At 42.5% G+C, this 24,495-nt stretch overlaps 1 protein-coding gene and 1 long non-coding RNA gene across 2 annotated transcripts; one reads left to right on the forward strand and one right to left on the reverse strand.

Annotated features, from left to right (window-relative positions):
* Positions 1-8,367: 8,367 nt before the first annotated feature.
* On the forward strand, positions 8,368-10,178 carry LOC120946034 (tigger transposable element-derived protein 1-like). Its single transcript, XM_040360724.1, has one exon. The coding sequence runs from the start codon at positions 8,423-8,425 to the stop codon at positions 9,860-9,862; it is 1,440 nt and encodes a 479-aa protein (XP_040216658.1). The 5' UTR covers positions 8,368-8,422; the 3' UTR covers positions 9,863-10,178.
* Positions 10,179-17,449: 7,271 nt separating this feature from the next.
* On the reverse strand, positions 17,450-21,973 carry LOC120946035. The gene is made up of 2 exons (XR_005750642.1): positions 21,082-21,973; positions 17,450-18,225 (listed from the first exon to the last, which is right to left on the reverse strand). It is a non-coding gene; the product is annotated as an uncharacterized LOC120946035 (long non-coding RNA).
* Between the last annotated feature and the right edge of the window lie 2,522 nt (positions 21,974-24,495).

The raw sequence follows: 24,495 nt of genomic DNA on the forward strand, positions 1-24,495 counted from the left end.
CAGTTAAATAAAATATGTATATATATATAGGGCCAGATCCACGTAGCGCGGCGTAATTTTAAGCAGGCGTAGCGTATCGTTGTTACGCTACGCCGCCGCTACTTTGAGAGGCAAGTGCTGTATTCACGTCCATACTTAACATTGGCTGCGCCATGTTTTTTGGTGGTTTATCTTTACGCCTGAAAACCCCTTACGTAAACGGCGTATCTTTACTGCGATGGCCGGGCGTACATTCGTGAATAGGCGCATCTAGCTGATTTACATATTCTAGGCGTAAATCAGCGTACACGCCCCTAGCGGCCAGCGTAAATATGCAGTTAAGATACGACGGCGTAGGAGACTTACGCCGGCCGTATCTTAGCAACATTTAAGCGTATCTCAGTTTGAGCATACGCTTAAAGTTGCGACGGCGTGGATTTGGACTTACGACGGTGTATACGCCATCGTAAGTCTTTGTGGATCTGGCCCATAGTGTAACGGTCAGGGGTTAACGCCGTTTACGATATTCCATTCCACCAACCCAAGACAGCTTATCCGACTCTCCAACAATCAGGCAGACACGATCCATATGGATTTTCCCAGAATAACGAGACACAAGCTCTGTTCTCTGGTTCCAAACGAATGAATACTTTAATGGTAAACTCAGCTTGTTATATACAGTTAGAAACCAAATCGAGACAATGACTCAACTCCACTCACAACATGACACAAGGAACTTCAATACACATTCCGTTAGATAATGACATTCAGATGAGCTAATTTCTAATCATTACCCAGACGTTCTGACTCTGCGATAAGTTATTCTCACCTGCTACATAATACACATTCCTTTAGTAAACATAATTGACATGCTAATCCACTACACCTGAAAGGTCAGACATCTGACCTTTCAGACTGCCAACACATATCTATCATCAATAGAACTTTCACACAATGAAAGGTTCTTGAGAGGCAGACTTAATTAGCACAATAGACAATAGAATGCAAACACAGCAAGCTTTTATCACTACAGCCAGGTAGACTTAATTAGCACCTCAACAGTCTATGTTCCACATTGAAGGAGACACTCTATTGACCTGTTGTGTTCAGAAGGAACAACTTGTAATATTTCAAGATATCCTGCAATACATGAATTATCATTACTGTCCCATCTCATGTAATTCATGATATCATTTCTCAGTCATCCTATGCCCCTATTGGACATAGGATGACCCTAGACCCAAGAGTCATTAGTGAAGCTGGCACAGGAGTACCCCGCATCCTTCAAAAGTCTTTGGGTATCACCGGCCATTCCGTTACATATAGTATCTCCCAAAAGTAAGTACACCCCTCAAATTTTTGTAAAAATTTTCTTGTATCTTTTCATGTGACAACACTGAAGAAATGACACTTTGCTACAATGTAAAGTAGTGAGTGTGCAGCTTGTATAACAGTGTCAATTTTCTGTCCCCTCAAAATAACTCAAGACGCAGCCATTAAAGCGGTTGTAAACCGCATAAACTTTTTTTTTTTTCCCCCAAACCTGCAATGCAAAAGGCATAATAGGCTAGTATGCACCGCATACTAGCCTATTATGAAATACTTACCTCGGAACGAGGTGTGTACCACTTACCTGGTCCACGCCGAGCAGGATGTCATCTTGCTCCGGCGTGTCTTCCGGGTATCGCCGCTCCAGCGCTGTGATTGGCTGGAGCAGCGATGACGTCACTCCCGCGCGTGCGCGCGGGAGATTTAAAATCGGCAGGGTCCGGCGATGCCGGTCCTTCAGCCGTGGATTCCCCCCTGCGCATGCGCCGCCCGCATTGCGGGGGTAATATCTCCTAAACCGTGCAGGTTTAGGAGATATTCCCCTTACCTACAGGTAAGCCTTGTTGTAGGCTTACCTGTAGGTAAAAGTCCAAATAGTGGGTTTACAACCACTTTAATGTCTACACCGCTGGCAACAAAAGTGAGTACACTCCTAAGTGAAAATATCCAAATTGGGCCCAATTAGCCATTTTCCCTCCCCGGTGTCATGTGACTCGTTAGTGTTACAGGGTCTCAGGTGGGAATGGGGAGCAGGTGTGTTAAATTTGGTGTTATCGCTCTCACTCTCTCATACTGGTCACTGGAAGGTCAACATGGCACCTCATGGCAAAGAACTCTCTGAGGATCTGAAAAAAAGAATTGTTGCTCTACATAAAGATGACTTGGGCCATTGGTCTCCAAACGTTCTAAGCAAAGGGCCACTTTACTGTTCATCAGTCTTTAGGGGGCCAGACTGTGGCCATCGGGAGTAGAAAAAGGTCAGAATCAGTTGGAGTAAACCATGCCCTATCTTCGGTGTCAGTGAGAGGAATTGTGCCCCATCACTTGTGTCATTTGGAGGAATTATGCCCCATTCGTTGGTGTCTTTGGTTGGAATTGGGCCCGTTCTTTATGTCATTGGGAGGAATTGTGCCCCATCTTTGGTGTCATTGGTAGAAATTGTGCCCCATCATTGGGCCCCATTGTTGATGTCATTTTGCAGGAATTGTGCCCCATTTTGGTTTCTTTGGTAGTAATTGTGCCCCATCATTAGGTCCCATTGATGATGTCATTGGAAGGAATTGTGCCCAATCTTTAGAGTCTTTGGTAAGAATTGTCCCCCTGCCATTGGGCCCCATTGTTGATGTCATTGGGAGGAATTGTGTCCCATGCTTGGTGTCTTTGGTAGGAATTGTGTCCCGTCATTGGGCCCCATTGTTGATGTCATTGGGAGGAATTGTGCCCCATCTTTGGTGTTTTTGGTAGGAATTGTCCCCCTGTCATTGGGCCCCATTGTTGATGTCATTGGGAGGAATTGTGCCCCATCTTTGGTGTTTTTGGTAGGAATTGTGTCCCATCATTGGGCCCCATTGTTGATGTCATTGGGAGGAATTGTGCCCCATCTTTGGTGTCTTTAGTAGGACTTGTGCCCCATCATTGGTCCTTGGTGTTGATGTCATTGGAAGGAATTGATCCCCATCTTTAGTGTCTTTGGTAGGAATTGTGCCCCGTCATTGGGCCCCTTTGATGATATCATTGGGAAGAATTGTGCCCCGTCATTGGGCCTCATTGTTGATGTCATTGGGTGGAATTGTGCTCCATCTTTGGTATCATTGGGCCCAATTGTTGGTGTCATCAGTAACTGTGTACCATTGTTGGTGTCAGTGAATGAAATAGTTCCTCAAGGGCCAGATAAAAGCAAGCAACGGGCCGCATCCGGTTTAGAGCCGTTAAAAGCACCCCGCTAGCAGCCGAAAAGCGCTGCTAAAACGGCAGTAAAGCGAGTGGCGCTTTACCGCTAACGTGGCGCGGCCTCAGTGTGAAAGTAGCCTCATGGTACAGCAAATAGGATTCTTTATTTACATCAGCACTATAATGTTTCCATTTGGCTGATATCTGTAACTTTTTGTTACACTGTATTTTGGTGATTTTCATCTCTCTCTAATTTGTAAAGAAAAGTCAGCAGTCCACCCAGTTGATATTTTATCTGTGTATGTCAGCCTTTCCCAACCTTTATAACACAGAGGAACCCTTGAAATAACCTTCTGGTGTCAGGGAACCCCCTGCTAAAAATGACGATATCTCCTGCCTACAGCACATCTGTGTGAATAGTTACAAAATATAACAAGAAATATAATACAGAAAAATATAAAAGAAATGTGAACTTAGCGGATTTGACACCCGGGGCTGTTCCAAATTATTTTCCTTGTTAAAAAATGAATTTAAAAAGAATAATAATAGTCAGAAAAGAAATACAGACTGAAAATTGTAGTGTTCCTTAATATTAGTGGTTAGTGTAAAACCCTCTTATATTGGTGATCAGTGGGAAGAAAGGGTTCCAACCTTTCTTCAGTCTAGCAAAAGAAAACAACTTTAAAAAAATCAAGAATTTCAAATTCTTATTTGCATCAATTTTTTGAGAGTACCTAAGTAATTGGGAGTACTGAGAGTACCTGGAGTAACTGGGAGTACTGAGAGTACCTGGGAGTACTGAGAGTACCTGGAGTAACTGGGAGTACTGAGGGTACCTGGAGTAATTGGGAGTACTGAGAGTACCTGGAGTAACTTGGAGTACTGAGAGTACCTGGAGTAACTGGGAATACTGAGAGTACCTGGGAGTACTGAGAGTACCTGGAGTACCTGGGAGTACTGAGAGTACCTGGAGTAACTGGGAGTACTGAGGGTACCTGGAGTAATTGGGAGTACTGAGAGTACCTGGAGTAAATTGGAGTACTGAGAGTACCTGGAGTAACTGGGAATACTGAGAGTACCTGGGAGTACTGAGAGTACCTGGAGTACCTGGGAGTACTGAGAGTACCTGGGAGTACTGAGAGTACCTGGAGTAACTGGGAGTACTGAGAGTACCTGGAGTAACTTGGAGTACTGAGAGTACCTGGAGTAACTTGGAGTACTGAGAGTACCTGGAGTAACTGGGAATACTGAGAGTAGCTGGAGTAACTGGGAGTACTGAGAGTACCTGGAGCAACTGGGAGTACTGAGAGTACCTGGAGTAACTGGGAGTACTGATGCCCCATACACACGATCGGTTTTCCCGTTGAAAAAAATCAGATGAGAGCTTTTGGCCGGGAATCCCGACCGTGTGTATGCGCCATCAGACCTTTTCCAATGGAAAAACTTTGGGAAAAAGATAGAGAGCAGATTCTCTATTTTCCCGTCAGGAAAAAAAATCTGATCGGAATTTCCTATCGTGTGTACAAATTCCGACACGCAAAATTCCGACACATGCTCGGAAACATATCAACGCATGCTCAGAAGCATAGAACTTCATTTTTTCGGCTCGTCGTAGTCTTTTACGTCACCGCGTTCTTGGCAGTCAAAAGTTCACCAAACTTTTGTGTGACCGTGTGTATGCTAGGCAGGCTTGAGCAGAATTCTGTCGGAAAAAACATCCATTTTTTTCTGACAGGAATTCCGCTAGTGTGTACAGGGCATAAGAGTACCTGGAGTAACTGGGAATAATGGGAGTACCTGGAGTAACTGGGAGTACTGAGAGTACCTGGGAGTACTGAGAGTACCTGGAGGAACTGGGAGTACTGAGAGTACCTGGAGTAACTGGGAGTACTGAGAGTACCTGGGTAACTGGGAGTACTGAGAGTACCTGGAGTAACTGGGAGTACTGAGAGTACCTGGGTAACTGGGAGTACCTGGTTAACTGGGAGTACTGCGAGTACCTGGCAGTGATGTCGCTAGGGGGTGGCATTTGGGGCTATAGCCCTGAATCTGTGGCCCATACCCCCTAGTCCCAGGGGTCCCCAACCACAGGGCTGCGGCCCACTACTGGGTCGTGGCCTCTCTGCAGCCATGCGGCAAACAGCACAGGAGAGCCGGGAGGGTGAGAGAGCAGAGAGATGACATCATCTCTCACCATCCGCCCTGCATCACAGCTGTTCCGCCCTCACTGTGCAGCCATAAGCAGCAGAGAGATTACATCATCTCTCACTGCCCAACCTCTCTCTGGTGACCCTGATGTAAGAGGGGCTCTCTGGAGATGTATATGGGGGAGGCTCTCTGGGACCCTGATGTAAGAGGGGCTCTCTGGGGATACTGATGTAAGTGGGAAAGGCTCTCTGTGGACCCTAATGTAAGTGGGGGAGGTTATCTGGGGCCCTGATGTAATGATAATATATATAATATAATGTAATATATATATATTACATTATGCCCACCTACGCGTATGACTTTCTTTACTTTGCTGCTATGGCCTCTAGCCCCAGATCATTTGTAGACCTAGCATCGTCCCTGGTTCCTGGATAACTGGGAGTACTGAGAGTACCTGTGTAACTGGGAGTACCTACAGTACCTGGGTAACGGAGAGTACCTGTAGTAACTGGGAATACTGAGAGTACCTGGAGTAACTGGGAGTACTGAGAGTACCTGGAGTAACTGGGAATACTGAGAGTACCTGGAGTAACTGGGAGTACTGAGAGTACCTGGAGTAACTGGGAATACTGAGAGTACGTGGAGGAACTGGGAGTACTGAGAGTACGTGGAGGAACTGGGAGTACTGAGAGTACCTGGAGGAACTGGGAGTACTGAGAGTACCTGGAGGAACTGGGAGTACTGAGAGTACCTGGATAACTGAGAGTACCTGGGGGAGTACTGAGAGTACCTGAGTAACTGGGAGTAATACGAGTACCTGGGGTAACTGGGAGTTTTGAAAGTACCTGTTGTAACTGAGGGTACCTGGATAACTGGGAGTACTGAGAGTACCTGGATAACTGGGATTATTGATTACTAATTACAATACATTTTAAACAGACCCTGTAAACAACTTTAAAAACATCAAGAGTTTCAAATTCTTACTACAATTTTTTGAGTACCTGGAGTAACTGGGAGTACTGAGAGTACCTGGATAACTGGGAGCAATGAGAGTACCTGGGTACTGGGAGTACTGAGAGCACCTGGATAACTGGGAGCAATAAGAGTACCTGGGTACTGGGAGTACTGAGAGCACCTGGATAACTGGGAGCAATGAGAGTACCTGGTGTAACTGGGAGTACTGAGAGTACCTGGATAACTGGGATTATTGATTACTAATTACAAAACATTTTAAACACACCCTGTAAACAACTTTAAAAACATCAAGAGTTTCAAATTCTCACTACAATTTTTTGAGTACCTGGTGTAACTGGGAGTACTGAGAGTTTCGGGGTAACTGGGAATACTGAGAGCACCTGGATAACTGGGAGTACTGAGAGTATCTGGGTAACTGGGAATATAGAGAGCACCTGGATAACTGGGAGTACTGAGAGTATCTGGGTAACTGGGAGTACTGAGAGTACCTGGAGTAACTGGGAGTACTGAGAGCACCTGGGTAACTGGGAGTACTGAGAGTACCTGGAGTAACTGGGAGTACTGAGAGTATCTGGAGTAACTTGGAGTACTGAGAGTATCTGGGTAACTGGGAGTACTGAGAGTATCTGGGTAACTGGGAGTACTGAGAGTATCTGGAGTAACTGGGAATACTGAAAGTACCTGGGTAACTGGGAGTACTGAGAGTATCTGGGTAACTGGGAGTACTGAGAGTATCTGGGTAACTGGGAGTACTGAGAGTATCTGGGTAACTGGGAGTACTGAGAGCACCTGGATAACTGGGAGTACTGAGAGTATCTGGGTAACTGGGAGTACTGAGAGCACCTGGATAACTGGGAGTACTGAGAGTATCTGGGTAACTGGGAGTACTGAGAGCACCTGGATAACTGGGAGTACTGAGAGCACCTGGATAACTGGGAGTACTGAGAGTATCTGGGTAACTGGGAGTACTGAGAGTACAGGCATACCCCGCTTTGCGGACACTCACTTTACGTACACTCGCGAGTACGGACATGCCCGCAAATGTACGTAAAGTGCCTCGCAATTACGGACATTCCCGCGCCGCGCAGCTGCAGTATGATCTGGAGGGCGGAGCTGCCGCCCAGAGTTGTGAGGGAAGAGGCAAAACGTCCTGCGCGTTGCCAGCAAGCCAGTCCAGCATTGCCTGTCGGCCCAGAGGTGCTCAGCATAGGTGCTCAGCATTGCCTGTCAGCAATCCCAGCGCTGCTCAGAGGTGCCGCCAGCCCAGAGCTGTTCACCAGCCACAGTCTGCATAAACGTAAGTACCGTACGCCCCCCCTGCTATTGGCCCTGACCCCCCCACTACCAGCCCTGGACCCACATCATAGCCCCTGACCCCCCCACTGTTATTTTTATTGTTACAGGTACCTATCGTGCCTGCCAGCCCAGAGGTGCCCGCCAGCCAGCACCAAGGCCCAGAGGTGCCTGCCAGCCAGCACCAAGGCCCAGAGGTACCCACCAGCCAGCATCAAGGCCCATAGGTGCCTGCCAGCCAGTACCAAGGCCCAGAGGTACCCACCAGCCAGCACCAAGGCCCAGAGGTGCCTGCTAGCCAGCATCAAGGCACATAGGTGCCTGCCAGCCAGTACCAAGGCCCAGAGGTACCCACCAGCCAGCACCAAGGCCCAGAGGTGCCTGCTTGCCAGCATCAAGGCACATAGGTGCCTGCCAGCCAGTACCAAGGCCCAGAGGTACCCACCAGCCAGCATCAAGGCCCATAGTTGCCTGCTAGCCAGCATCAAGGCACATAGGTGCCTGCCAGCCAGTACCAAGGCCCAGAGGTACCCACCAGCCAGCATCAAGGCCCATAGTTGCCTGCTAGCCAGCATCAAGGCACATAGGTGCCTGCCAGCCAGTACCAAGGCCCAGAGGTACCCACCAGCCAGCATCAAGGCCCATAGTTGCCTGCCAGCCAGTATCAAGGCCCAGAGGTACCCACCAGCCAGTACCAAGGCCCAGAGGTGCCTGCCAGCCAGCACCAAGACCCAGAGGTGCCATCCCAGCATTGCCCAGAGGTGTCCGCCAGCCAGCCCAGCATTGCTTGCCAGGTACGCATTGAATAATGGCAGATAGTACCAAAAAAAGCCGTAAATCAATTACTTTGGATATGAAGGCTAAAATGATTAAGTTGTATGATGAAGGTGTAACTCAAGCTGAAATAGGCCGAAGGCTAGGCTACACTCGGACTACAGTTAACACCGTCATAAAAAACAGAGAAAAACTTCTTGCAGAAATTAAGAGTGCTACACCTGTTAACACAACAACAATTCGAAAAAGAGATAGCATTGTTGCAGACATGGAGAGACTCTTAATACTTTGGATAGAAAATCAGACTACACGTCATGTTCCTGTCAACCAGGCAATTATACAAACTAAAGCCTTATGTCTATTCAATGACCTGAAGGCTAAGAAAGGTGAGACAGCAAAGGATGCAGAATTTTCTGCAAGCCATGGATGGTTTGATAGGTTCAAGAAAAGGTCTAACCTACATAACATTAAAATACAAGGAGAGGCAGCTGCTGCAGATCATAAGGCTGCAGAAAGCTATCCAAGCGAGCTTGCCAAAATTATTCAAGATGGAGGCTACTCCATGGATCAGATTTTTAATGTGGATGAGACTGGTCTATTCTGGAAGAAGATGCCTGCAAGAACCTTTATCGCAATACAGGAAAGATCAATGCCAGGCTACAAGCCAGCTAAAGATAGAATAACCCTTCTGTTAGGTGGCAATGCTTCTGGTACCTTAAAGCTAAAGCCTTTGCTAATTTACAGATGGGAAAATCCAAGAGCTTTGAAGAACTACATTAAAACTAGGCTTCCAGTGCATTGGAGAGCTAACAAAAAAGCATGGGTTACTGCAGCCCTTTTTGAAGATTGGTTTGACACCTGCTTTGTTCCAGAGGTGAAAGCCTATTGCAAGGACAACAATATCCCTTTTCACATTTTGCTGCTTGTTGATAATGCCCCTGGACACCCTCGAACACTAGATGAGCTGAACCCTAACATTCGAGTGCAGTTCCTACCACCAAATACTACCTCACTACTGCAGCCAATGGATCAATGCGTCATTGCCGCCTTCAAGTTAAACTACTTAAAAAGAACATTCAGTAAGTGTATTGCAGCAATAGACAAAGAAGAAGGAGAAGGTAAAGAAGTCCTATCCAAATTCTGGAAAAGCTACAACATCTTGGATTGCATTAAAACTATAAGAGATTCTTGGAATGACATAAAGGAAACCACAATGAAAAGGGCCTGGAAAAAATTATGCCCACAGTTAGTTGATGATTCAGAAGGCTGTGAAGATCATGTAGCTACTGTTACTGAAAATATTGTAGATATGGCAAGGCAGTTAGAGCTGGAAGTGGAGCCAGAAGATGTTGCTGAACTGCTTGCGTCCCACACGGAGTCCCTCAGCAATGAAGATCTTCTAGAACTTGAAGAGGAGAGAGAAGAAGATGTGCAGGATGGGTTGAGATCATTGATCATCAGCCTGAAGGTTTAACAACAAAAATTCTCTTTGAAGCTTTCCGTCATCTTGATAGCGCCATGGCTCTATTTGAAAAGCATGATAGGGATTTTGAAAGAAGTTCCAAAGTCAATGCTAACATCTCAGGGGCTTATGCCTGTTACAAAGAAATTTACAGGGAGAAAAAGAGAGCTACACTTCAAACCTCCATAGAAACATACTTTTCTAAAAGTCCATCAGCATGCAGATCATCATCAACTGACAGTCTGTTTCCAGCTCTGACATCACCACCGTGTCCTGCTCCTATTGCTACTTGTAGTACACCCAATTCTCCAGCAAGAAAGCGTCTCATTTTTGAAGACTTGACTTGTGAAACAGAAGATACCTGCATACCTGACAGTCCATTTCCAGCTCTGACATCGCCATCAAGTCCTGCTCCTACTCTGATTTCTTCTTGTAGTACACCCATTTCGCCAGCAAGAAAGCGTCTCGCCTTTGAAGATTTGACTAGTGAAACAGAAGATACCTGTATGCCTTCACCCTTCCTACCACAATGAATTATCTCAGCTGCTCTGGCCTTGCAACAACAATGAGATGGGGTAAGCTTACAATTATTATTTGAATATTGTGTTTATTTTAGTTATCAATGCATTATTCATATCAGTTATGCTTGTAAATGACTATTGCAATGCAGTGCACACATTTAGAAGTGAAAAAAGGTATTGCTTCACTTTAAGTACATTTTCGCTTTACATACATGCCCCGGTCCCATTGTGTACTTAAAAGCGGGGTATGCCTAAGTAACTGGGAGTACTGAGAGAAACTGGGAGTACTGAGAGAAACTGGGAGTATCTTTAGTACCTTTGGTATATGAAATATTCTTATGTAATATTCCATGTTAACCTGATTGTAATCATTCTAAAAATATATTTAAAGCGGAGTTCCGGCCACAATTTCACTTTTTGAATATAAATACCCCTGTAATACACAAGCTTAATGTATTCTAGTAAAGCTAGTCTGTAAACTAAGGTCCGTTTTGTTAGGTTGTTACAGCATTTAGACACTTTATAAAATATAAATTGACTGAGGCCATCTTAAGTATGGGCATCATGAAGCCAGACTGTATGACTTCCTGGATTTCAGCCTTGCAGATCTCGCACATGCTCAGTGCTGCACAAGCAGTGTAATAGGTATCAGATCAGGTTTCAGCACCTGTACTGTCCAAGTCACATGATTCTTCGAGACTGGGGAGTGCACAGACTCCTGGAAAGTTACACCCACTACATTCCCAGGAGTCTGTGCGGTGTAGGTTAGGAAGCATTAAGCACCTAGGTGCAGGAAGAGGGAAGATTAACTATTCTGCCTAGCAACAACACTTTGAAGGCATCTAAAAAAAAAAAAAAAATTCTTAAAGGACTAATGACATTTTTTTTAAAACTACTGATGTAATGTTATATTTATGGGTGGAACTCCACTTTAAGATACTTTAAATTGAATTGGCATAGAATAGTGCTGTCCATCTACTCCCTACTGCTCCTAGAGGGCGCCACTTACGAGAAAACGATCTCATTCCTCCTTGCAGGAAAACCTCGTCTTGTGTTGGGAACCCACACTGGACATAATGATACAAATCCCACGATTATCCCTAACAATAAAATAAACACTGTCCTTCATTAAAATAAATCACCATGACAACAGCGGGGTCATTCTGTGATCCCGGATTAGCGGGGGAGACGTTGCGAACGGTCCAGTATCCTGCAAAGCCCATTTGGCCGGTCTTATCGCTTATCTGCCAGCGCTAAATATGTATCAAAAGGAACGCAGAGCATCCTAGCAACAGATTAAATCGCTAATGTTGTTATTCACCTAAACCCATTTTTGCATAATACCGAAAACGGCGCCGTCTAATTCACCGTCTGTAATAAAACCAGCCATCTGTGCGCACAATAGATTGGTAGTTTAATTTTTTCTGTTCAGCCAGAAGCAAATCCTAATCAAGCCAAAGTCATTTGGAGAATATTCCGCAAGACAAATCAATTGCTGGGACCCTGTTAGATGGCGTTTATTTTAATAGGATAATGCATTATTAAACTCTGTGGCAGGGGGCGCGGCGACGTCGTTCTTTGAAAAAAACAAAAATACAAATAAAAGTTAATATTGGGTGCGTCATGACAGCGCATTTTTATGGCATTTCTCTCTCTGACTTTCTGTAACGTTAACCGCTTCCATACAGGGCTTTTATACACACCTCCATACCGGGCCTATTCTGGCACTTCTCTCCTACATGTACAAATCATAATTTTTTTGCTAGAAAATCACGCAGAACCCCCAAACATTATATATGTTTTTTTTAGCAGACACCCTAGGGAATAAAACAACTGTCATTGAAACGTTTTATCTTGCACGGTATTTGCGCAATAATTTTTCAAACGCCTTTTTTTTGGAAAAAAATCGTTTCATGAATTAAAAAAATAACAAAACAGTAAAGTTAGCCCAATTTTTTTGTAAAGAATGAAAGGTGATGTTACACCGAGTAAATAGATACCTAACATGTCACGCTTTAAAATTGCGCACACTCATGGAATGGCGCCAAACTTCGGTACTTAAAAATCTCCATAGGCATCGCTTTGAAATTTTTTACAGGTTACCAGTTTAGATTTGCAGAGGAGATCTAGTGCTAGAATTGTTGCTGGCACTCTAACGCACGCGGTGATACCTCACATATGTGGTTTAAACGGCGTTTACATATGTCGGCGGGCAGGGCTTTTTTTCAGGGGGAACTTGGGGGAACTCGGTTCCACCACCTTTGGCTCAGACCCTTTGGTGCCTGCTCACCACAATCACTTGTAAACACAGACGTCTGGTTTCTGTATTTACAAGTGACAGCTCTGCACTCTGTGTAACCCCCCTGAACTCTGCACTCTGTATGTAATGCAATCCTGGTATTTAATGCCCCTTTAGGACCTTTCTACTGTTTGTGAAATCTGAACAGGGTCGTGGTTGAGTTCCTGCACCTATTTTCTGAGAGAAAAAGCTCTGTCGGCGGGACTTGCGTGTGCGTTCGCTTCTGCGTGAGAGCTACTGGGGACAAATGTATTTCTTTTTTTTTTTTACATATTTATTTATTTTTTTACACTTTTGTTTTATTTTTATTTATTTTTTTATCACTTTTATTCCTATTACAAGGAATGTAAACATCCCTTGTAATAGGAATGTGTGTGACAGGTACTCTTTATGGAGAGATGCAGGGTCAATAAGACCTCCACATCTCTCCTCCAGGCTGGAAAGCATGAAATCGGTGAAAACATTTTTCACCGATTACTGTTGCTTAGCAGCCGCAATTGCGGCTTTGTTTACTTACGGGGACCCGGGCGTGACGTCATCACATCGCGCCCGGGTCCTCCGACGGTCATAGAGATGACTGGTGACCATCTGGTCACCAGTCATCTCTATGCTTCCTGCCAGCGCCGGACGATTCGTGCTCCGGGCCGCCGATGGCACGGGAGAGCCCGGAGAAGCACCGGATGGCGGCGGGAGGGAGGGGATGTCCCCTCCCGCCTGTAAGAACGATCTAGCGGCGGAATCGCTGCTATGATCTTTCTTATGTTGTGCAGAATCGCCGGCAGAAGAGAAGAATATCTGAATGATGCCTCTAACTGCAGGCATCATTCAGATATCCCCCCACAAAGCCCAGGACGTCATATGACGTCCACCCGGATCGTTAGAGGTCCTTAGTGGACGTCATTTTACAATGGGCTGGTATGGATGTGGTTAAAGCACAAAAAATATTTCATTAAAATGTATTCCTCAATAGCCACAAAGGATATAAATCCACTCTGTGTCCACCAAATGCCCTTGCAAACCCAGGTATTACCTTATAAATGTAGCAATCATATCATCACTGAGCTGTGCATTCTATGCAAGGAGGTGAAAAAGAAACCCCCCCCCCCAGCCCCTCCATCAGTGGCGGCCCGTCCATACAGGGTGCCCCCCCCCAATCCATGCGCCCGGCCCCTAATCTACATGAAGGGCACCGGACAGTTGGATTTCAATGTTTTTTGTTTTTTTCGAAGCACATGATTAAAGCCTGAAGCTCTAATTGGCTTAAAAAAGGGTGGGCCCGGGGCACAGAGCACTGCGCCCTGAGCCCAACCAGTTGTGTGACATTAGCAAATTAATATTCGCTATTGTCTTCCTGCTTTTCCTCCCGGCCTATCCGGAAGCAAGTCCTGAGACCCGATTTGCCCAGGAGTCTCAGGACCCACTTCCTGTTCGGCTGGGAGGAGAAGCAATGGCCTCAGCTTTTCCCTCCACAAGCTGGAATGAGGAGGAGCAACAGCCTCTTAAGGTAAGGCCACTGATCACAGCCGTCCATCTCCCGTGGGGGGGGGGGAGCAGGTTTACTTACTGCCTCCCCTCCAAAATATTGAGCACCAGCCGCCACTGCCCTCCATATACTTATCTGAGTCCGCTCTTGATCCAGCGATGTGTGCGAGAGTAGCAGCTCTCTCCCTCCTCATTGGTTCCTCAATCACAGCCAGCAAGGAGGGAGCAGTGGTGGGGCTGAGCCGCGTTCTGTGTGTCAATAGACCCAAAGAGTGGGGCTCAGGAGCGAGCACACATGAGTGCCCCCATAGGAAGTGGCTTGCTATGGGGGCACCCAGCAGGGGGGGGGAGGAGCCCAGAGCACCGGTTGGGAACCCGAGAAGAGGAGGATTGGAATGCGCTGTGCAAAAACCATTGCACTGAGCAAGTAAGTATGTTTGTTTTTTTGTGTGTTTTTTATTTCCTTTTGGCATTACTTTAACCACTTAAGACCCAGACCAATATGCAGGTAAAGGACCAGGCCCCTTTTTGCGATTTGGCACTGCGTCGCTTTAACAGACAATTGCGCGGTCGTGCGACATGGCTCCCAAACAAAATTGGCGTCCATTTTTTCCCACAAAAAGAGCTTTATTTTGGTGGTATTTGATCACCTCTGCAGTTTTTATTTTTTGCGCTATAAACAAGAATAGAGTGACAATTTTGAAAAATAACAATATTTTTTACTTTTTGCTATAATAAATATCCCCAAAAAATATATAAAAAAAAGTTTTTTTTTTCCTCAGTTTAGGCCGATACGTATTCTTCTACCTATTTTTGGTATTTTTACTGAAATTTTGTGTTTCATAACGCGTTTCTCTAATATCGTGTGACCTAACAAATTGGAGCTACCACCATTTTATTCTCCGGGGTGTCTTTTTTCAGAAAATATTTAGGGCTAGATTCAGAGAGCCCGCCGTAAGTTTGTGCGGGCGAAGCTACGCCGCCGTAACTTCGTGAGGCTGGGCTGGATTCACAAAGAACCTGCGCCCTAAGTTACGGCGGCGTAGCGTAAATCTGCCGGTGTAAGCGCGCCGAATTCAAATTCTGAAGAGGTGGGCGTGTTTTATGTGAATAAAACATGGCCCCCACGTAAATGACGCCTCTAACGAACGGCGCATGCGCCGTCCGTGAACGTATCCCAGTGCGCATGCTCCTAATCACGTCGCAAATAGTCAATGCTTTCGACGTGAACGTAATTTACGCAAAGCCCAATTCGCAAACGACTTACGCAAACGACGTATAGGACTCAAAATACGACGCTGTCCGGACGGATGTCCATACTGACAATGCACACACACGTGTTTGAGGTATTAAATTATAAGTCTCTACAGGTAAGCCTATAATAAAGTTACCTGTAGGTATAAAGAATAAGGTTCACTGCCCATCAATGCAGCCTCACCAGGAATTATGGGGCCCCTTACACAGCTTCAGGCATGGGCCCTCCTGGAGCAGAGAACCGGGGGGGGGGGGTGCTGCCGCCTGAGATTGAGAAGCAGGGGGGGAGGGGGGCTGCCGCGAATCGAATTGAGAAGTGCGGGGGGGGGGTTCTTTACAAAAAAAGAAGCTAATCACGCCCTCATAAATTATCTCCTGAAATGACACTTAAATGTTTTATGCAGAATTAAAGCGGGGGTTCACCCTATGAACGCAAAAAAAAAAAAAATTTTTTCTTCTACCATAAAATCAGGCATTGTAGCGCGAGCTACAGTATGCCTGTCCCGATTTTTTTACCCCCGTACTCACCTTGTACTCGTACATCGAAGATACCGGGGAATGGGCGTGCCTATGGAGACGGAGGATGATTGACGGCCGGCTCTGGCGCGTCACGCTTCTCCGGAAATAGCCGAAATAGGCTTGGCTCTTCACGGCGCCTGCGCATAGCCTGTGCGCAGGCGCCGTGAAGAGCCGAGACCTACTCCGGCTGTCTTCGGGGAGAGTGACGTGCCAGGGCCGGCCGTCAATCATCCTCCCTCTCCATAGGCACGCCCATTCCCCGCGGGAGCCGAAATCTTTATCGTACAGGTACACAGTGAGTACGGGTGAAATAAAGTCAGTATATCGGTATTATTATATTAATAATCGATATTCATATTGATGAGAAAAGTTCCAAGAAAATCCGTTCCGTTCTTGTGTAAAAACTCCAAAATGTATTTAATGATAAAATAGTAAAATATCACATGAATATCATCAATTGTAGAATATAAAAATAGCATCAATAAGTTTCTTAATCTTGAAATGAAAGTTGCAAATATATATCTTTGTGTGTGTGTGTGGCTATGTCAGCCTTCTTCTAAGTGTGAGAGCTTGAGTGTGTTCTAGCATGTCAGCTCATTTCCAAGTGTGTGAGCTTGAGTGTGTGCAGCATTCAAGAGAAGAGAGCCCCCAATTTCTGCTCCTAATATATATATATAGCCTACTCCCACCTTTCTAAAAATGCGTCATGTAACGGTTCATTTTTGACTTGTTCTACAAAAAGCGCGCCAAATTCAAATCTTCTTTAGAAGAGAGAGAGAGTCAATTACTCTCAAATTCCTGAGGATGGGGCTCTAAGCTGTGAGTAAGTAGCTACATTTTAACTTATATAAGACAAATGTCCTTTAACATCTAAATCAAATATATATATATATATATATATATATATATATATATATATATATACACACATACATATACCATAACACTATATATACATAGAAATACTATAGTCTTAATAAAGAACTATATTCTTAGTTAAAATACTTTTACATCTCAAAAGCTGAAACCTTATATCTCCTACGATGGGAGGATGGTAGAATTTCAACAGGAAGCTAGTTTCAGGCTAATGACAACCATATGCCAGTTATACCATAGAAGCTTATGAACTATATACTCAAATATATAACAAATGATATAATTCACTTTTCCAAATCCAGACACTATATGGAATACTTTAAATATATCCAAGTCCATTATTCTCAAAGACCCAACTCCATTCATTCATGTGTTAATATTGTTAATAGATGAATATTAGATATTAGATTAAAGAAAATCTTTATAACAATTCCCTCTCAAAATGATTGATTAACAATCTTTCATTTTCCATCTAATCTCATTCATAATCATTTGCTTCACATATGTATCCATTCATATAAATCTTAAGATAATTGACTTGAATATATTCTCAATTCCAATTCCACATAAGGAAAAGTGATTTCAAAAAAACTTTTGCTTCATGTACCATAAAATATTTTTTTTTATACCTTATTCATTTCTTCTTCCTTTTGCCATAAAATCAACCCCCTTAATATTCCTAAATCCATGAATGTAACATAGTTGTACAATACTTTGAAGTATGAATGTCACTTCAGAAATATATGTTTCATTTTTTCCCTCCAAATTGTGTTCAGCATATTTAACTATAATCCATACAACATTTCTAATAACCTTGTCAAAATGTAAATATAAAATATGTTCTTAACTTCAATTTGTTCATATATGTGAAATGACTTCAAAACTAAATGCATATTACAAGGTAAAGTTAATCCTAACTTGTTTATGTACCTTTTAAGAAACATGTACTCTAGCTTAATTAACACCAGATGTTCCTACTAACTAGACTTCATTGTAAAAAAGTTTAACCCTTTCAACTCTGAAAGTACACTACATTTGTTTTTAAAAATTGGTGTGTAAAAAATATCTCTTCTTGATATGAAAAACATATCTCGTCACATAAAAAGTTCATATATAAAAACTACAATATATCTGATGGATAAAATTATATCATCAGTCGTCAAAAATAAAAAGTCAATTGTTTTTAGAAATTTCCCTCTCATTAGAGGTATTGATTCTTCTTTCTTTTTCTTCCTCTTGTACTCCTGTACTGTAAAGTTGAAAAACTTTATTGAACATAAAAAGACAACAATAATTATGACAAATGAATCTCATATGTCATCTTCTCCCAGAACTATTTTCTTAAGTTTCAAAGGGCTTGTTTGCATCTGGAAGATCTTAGAAATATGACATTTCTCTTCTTTTGGTGACTCATAAGTCAGATCCTGTAAAAGAATGCAGCATCAATTTTTTTTGAATGAAAAAATACATTTTATATATCCTAATATTTCATCATGACATGAAAAACATATTTTGATTATAACATTTATAATTGCCTTACTTGACTTTATTTTTCTTAAACTAGGCCTATACTTCTTATACTATTTTCTGTGTATTTTAAATATTACAAGACGCAATTTCTCTTTTTTTTGTCATGACTCAAAACATTGTTTTAACAAACACAGAAATGTTTTCAATCAACCCAGAGGACTGAAATGAAATATATCCATTCACTTCTGCCCTACAAAATTTCAGAGTAATGCGTGCTGTACTGTAATTTTTATCTTCCAATTCAGCATTTTCTGTAGAATTTTGGCTGAATGATATTTTTTGAGTAGCACATAGAATAACCTGCTGAATGAATCTTGATATCATCAACAAATACTGGCTTAAAACCTCTCTCAGCAGTTCTAAAAACATCCTTTTGTACACTTTGCTGAACATGTTCTGTTATTAAATCTACCTGTATAGATTTAGATTTTAACGTTTTAACAAATGGGCAATATCTGTCATATAATTCTCCTGAATTAATTCTCTGTAGGAGAAGTTTTAATGATTGATCAGATGTCGGTAATATGATCTGACTAGATCTCACAATCTTTTCTGTTACTTTAACTGCAAAATAAAGACATAACAATTGCTTAGTATGTGCATCAAATGTCTTTTCCATATTTGTCAAACCTCTGGAGAAATATCCTATTATTTTCTGTTTACCGTTTTTTAATTGTGACAAAGTAACTGAAATCGAATTCTCTGATAAATCAGTGTACAATCTCACAGACATAGATGGACCAATTTCAATTGTACTCAATGAATGAGCATTCTGCACATCCCATTTCAACATTTTAAAGGCATCTGTCTGGGGTTGACCCCATTTATCAAACACATCATCTTTTTCTCTCAACAAATCAAATAATGGTTTAACTTTATCATCATACTTCTGTAAAAACTCTTTGCAACACTTTATTTCGTTCAAAAATTTATGTAATGCCTTGTAAGATGTTGGAACTGGAAAAGCAGAAACTTTTCTGATTTTTTCCTGTGATAATCTTCTATGTCCATGACTAATTTGCATGTGCATGAATATTACATGACTTCTCATCAATTGAACTAGTTCAGTATTCAGTTTCAGCCCTGCTGTTTCTAATAGCGAAAATAACTCTGACAAAAGATTAATGTGCTCTTCTGTAGTTTCTGTGGTCAACAAAAACTTGTCCACATGCTGGAAAATACATTCTGGTCTAGAGAATTTAGATAATACTTCCTGCAAACTCTCATGTACTATGCCATCACTAATGTCCAATCCTGGAATTAATCTAGTGAATGCATAGGTTTCTTTATTAAAGCTGAATGCAAGTTTATATTGACAGCTTTTAGTTAATGGTACTGAAAACGTACTGTTGGCTATTTCCAATACAGAAAATATTTTAGCCTTGGCATCCATGTGTGACATTAAATTTAAATCAGGAATAATAGGTGTGTCATTTGTAATGCACTTATTCAATGCTCTTACATCAACTGATAACATATACTCATCATCAGCATTCTTGATAGGCCAAATGCAATTATTTACCACAGATCGTGTTTTCTTTAATATTCCTTGCTGTAAAAATTCTTGTACAATGTCAGAAACTGGACCTATTGCTTCTTGTGGCAACTTATTTTGACTTTGAGGTTTGGGATCTTTTCCTTCAATATCAATTTCAATATCTTTAAACACACCTGTGTCATTTTTGGTCTGACTCCAAAGACTTTTATGTGTTTGAACCAATTTCTTCAATACAAGATTGGCTTTTGTATGAGGCCATTTAAAATCTGAAGACATGTCAGCGACTGCTGTAGAAATGTTCCCAACATTACTGTAAATAGACTGATCTATTAAAATTGGAGCAACATAATTTAATGTTGGAGAAGTTAAAACTTCTTTTTTCCTTGATTTAGTCAATGGAAGTAATCCATTTATCTCATTGTCAGTATTGTTTGTCTTATTGATTGAACTGTCATTAACAGTCAATGTACTGATCTGCTTGACTTCTGAGGCATAAGGCAAGTCAATCGACTTTGAACAAGGATGAACAAATTTCTCAAAATGTTCCTCCTTTCCTAATTCCAATGTTTGTTCTTTCACATATCCACTTTCTTTACTCTGAAAGCAATTAGCATTTCCTGTCTGCTCAATTCTGTCTGTGACGTGAATCTCATCATATCTGGGTGTGGCCATACAAGTGGCAACTCTGATTTCTCCATCTTTCCTTTGTGTGTTTAAACTCTGTCTATCTAGACTTTCTGTACATATTGTATCTTTATTCATTACTTTAGTTTTAAACAAAACTTCAAGTTCCTGGTCATATTTTCCAATTGACCGCTTTACCGGCACAACAGACTTTTTCTTAGAATCATCACTATCATTACTGTAGCTTAACTCTGCTTTAAACATTACATTATTCTGTAATTCCAACAACTGAATATCTTTTATTTGAATTGCACTTTGCAAATCATCTATTCGTTCAGTCAAAATTGAACATTTAGTACATAGACTATTGTCCTTCCCTGTTGCACAATTATCATTCCTTTCAGGAGCTAAAATCATTGCATCAAAAACTTTAACAAGCTTCATCAAATTCCTAATCTGTTTGCTGAATTTCTTAAAAGTAAATTTTGACTTTTGGATCTCAATATTAGATTGTAAGCATTCATTGAACATGTACCTCCATAATTCATCATCTTTAACAAATTTTGACAGATTTTTGAATTCTAAATTACTCTCACTAGATAATTCATTAATAAAATCCATTACTTACCAATTTAGGACGACTTCTTTCACGCTTTCCCTCTCTTTACGGGAAATTACGTCATCAAGAAACAGGATTTTCTTACGTATGTAAACTTCTTCACCAAATAATTCTATGTTTCCAGATCCATTCGATGATGCTGAAAGTTCTTTCGTTTTTATTTCTCCTTGAAGCTTGTCTGCATGATCAATGCTTGTTTTCCCTCTCGACAAGCGATAGGAGAAATAATTCAAAAACGTTCGATATTCAAGCAAATCGATTCTGGCTAAGGCTCGCCATTGAAATAAAGTCAGTATATCGGTATTATTATATTAATAATCGATATTCATATTGATGAGAAAAGTTCCAAGAAAATCCGTTCCGTTCTTGTGTAAAAACTCCAAAATGTATTTAATGATAAAATAGTAAAATATCACATGAATATCATCAATTGTAGAATATAAAAATAGCATCAATAAGTTTCTTAATCTTGAAATGAAAGTTGCAAATATATATCTTTGTGTGTGTGTGTGGCTATGTCAGCCTTCTTCTAAGTGTGAGAGCTTGAGTGTGTTCTAGCATGTCAGCTCATTTCCAAGTGTGTGAGCTTGAGTGTGTGCAGCATTCAAGAGAAGAGAGCCCCCAATTTCTGCTCCTAATATATATATATAGCCTACTCCCACCTTTCTAAAAATGCGTCATGTAACGGTTCATTTTTGACTTGTTCTACAAAAAGCGCGCCAAATTCAAATCTTCTTTAGAAGAGAGAGAGAGTCAATTACTCTCAAATTCCTGAGGATGGGGCTCTAAGCTGTGAGTAAGTAGCTACATTTTAACTTATATAAGACAAATGTCCTTTAACATCTAAATCAAATATATATATATATATATATATATATATATATATATACACACATACATATACCATAACACTATATATACATAGAAATACTATAGTCTTAATAAAGAACTATATTCTTAGTTAAAATACTTTTACATCTCAAAAGCTGAAACCTTATATCTCCTACGATGGGAGGATGGTAGAATTTCAACAGGAAGCTAGTTTCAGGCTAATGTCAACCATATGCCAATCTATACCATAGAAGCTTATGAGCTATATACTCAAATATATAACAAATGATATAATTCACTTTTCCAAATCCAGACACTATATGGAATACTTTAAATATATCCAAGTCCATTATTCTCAAAGACCCAACTCCATTCATTCATGTGTTAATATTGTTAATAGATGAATATTAGATATTAGATTAAAGAAAATCTTTATAACAACGGGGGTAAAAAAATCGGGACAGGCATACTGTAGCTCGCGCTACAATGCCTGTCTCGATGGAAAAATGATGTAAGTGAGGGTGAACTACCGCTTTAAGTTACAAAAATAAATATTAACAACTTTATCAGTTCCCCTCAGTACAGCCTCACCTGTGCCCATCATTGCAGCCTCACCTGTGCCCACCATTGCAGCCTCACCTGTGCCCACCATTGCAGCCTCACCTGTGCCCACCATTGCAGCCTCACCTGTGCCCACCATTGCAGCCTCACCGTGCCCCACATTGCAGCCTCACTGTGCCCCACATTGCAGCCTCACTGTGCCCCACATTGCAGCCTAATTGTGCCCCCACTGCGGACTCACTGTGCCCCCATTGGTGGCCAGATCATGACAGGAGAAAGAGGAGAGCTGCGGGATCACCGAGCGGTATAACCCACTGTCAATTAACACCTACACATTTCCCTTTAAATGGAAGAGCAGGTAATTAGCCACCCTTTACCCGACAACCTTTAACCCCCCTGGCGGTGTTCCCGAGTCTGACTCGGGGTGAGATTTTTTGGCTACGTTCGGTAACCCCGAGTCAGACTCGGGCTCGCCTCGCAGCATCCACAGGCACTGTTTACTTACCTTGTCCCTGGATCCAGCGATGCCACCACGCTGTGTGAGCGAGCGGGACCTCGCTCGATTCACACAGCGTCCTCCTGTGCCGCCGATCTCCGTTCCCGGCGACGTTACGACGCACGGGAGCGGAGAACGGCACCCAATTCTAAAAGGTAAACAAACACATTACATACAGTATACTGTAATCTTACAGATTACAGTACTGTATGTAAAAAATACACCCCCCCCCCTTGTCCCTAGTGGTCTGCCCAGTGTACTACATGTACTTTTATATAATAAAAACTGTTCTTTCTGCCTGAAAACTGTAGATTGTCCATAGCAACCAAAAGTGTCCCTTTATCTCAAAAATAGTTTTAGAGCAGCTAGAAAACAGCGATAATAAATTATAATCACTTGACGACGTCATTTTTTGAACTTCGGCGTAACTTACGTCCATCCCTATTCACGGGCAGCTTACGCAATAAAAATTAAAATTTCGACGCGGGAACGACGGCCATACTTTAACATAGCAAGTCTATCTATACGCCGCAAAATACCAGCTTTAACTATACGCCGGAAAAAGCCGACTACAGACGACGTTAGAAAATGCGACGGCCGCGCGTACGTTCGTGGATCGTCGTAAATCGCTAATTTGCATACCCGACGCGGAAAACTACGCAAACTCCACCCAGCGGACGCCGAAGTATTGCATCTACGATCCGAAGGCGTACGAATCCGTACGCCTGTCGGATCGAACCCAGAAGCCGTCGTATCTTGGTTTGAGGATGCTAACTAAAGATACGACGCGGGAAATTTGAAAGTACGCCGGCGTATCAGTAGATACGCCGGCGTACTCTCACTGTGGATCTGCCCCTAAGAGCGCAAGTTGACGGGGACACTTTCCCGTGCTGCCCCCCCTTCAAAAGGGCTGCCCAAGGCCTGGGCCTTGTTGGCCTAGGCCAGGATACAGCGTTGCATCCAGGAATGTTTCCGACACCTTGTTGTATCTATGCCAGGAAGAATGAAGGCGGTTCTGAAGGTAAAAAAGGCAGAACCGGTATTGAAAAATGAACGACATCTTCCAGGCCGCGCCAAAGCTTTGTGTGGTGGCACAATTACGCCTCTGGCTTTTTTTTCTGTCTCTCCAATCTGCGCCGGTTTTAATAGAAGTGATTAACGTGCATTTTAGGCGGCGATATATTGAACGCGTTCATACAGCTACAGTCTAGCGGGGCGTATAAGTCATCTTTAGCGGCGGCTGAAAAGGAGGCGGTGGAGAAGAACCTGTAATCGCGGTTAGTGCGCTGCACTGAGTGGCACGAAGAGTATAGGGTTTAGTCATTTGCATTGGATAGTAAATTACACCAAAGAGTATTCTCCATAGACTCCGCGTCTTCTGAGAATTCTGCGGCGGTTCAGCGTTCCCCCCGCCTTACTTATGAAAGGGAATGACGTCGGAATTCACTTGGTATGAGATTCTAAAGCTTGGGGCTTGATAGCTCTGATTAGAACTTCTGCTAATAGAATACATTTCCATTATTCTGCACCTGCTA

This window comes from Rana temporaria, chromosome 7, assembly GCF_905171775.1.
Source record: "Rana temporaria chromosome 7, aRanTem1.1, whole genome shotgun sequence".
NCBI classification, from domain to species: Eukaryota; Metazoa; Chordata; class Amphibia; order Anura; family Ranidae; genus Rana; species Rana temporaria.

Coding starts and splice junctions, on each gene's coding strand:
- LOC120946034 (XM_040360724.1), top strand. CDS start 8,423: ATGGCAGATAGTACCAAAAAAAGCCGTAAATCAATTACTTTGGATATG.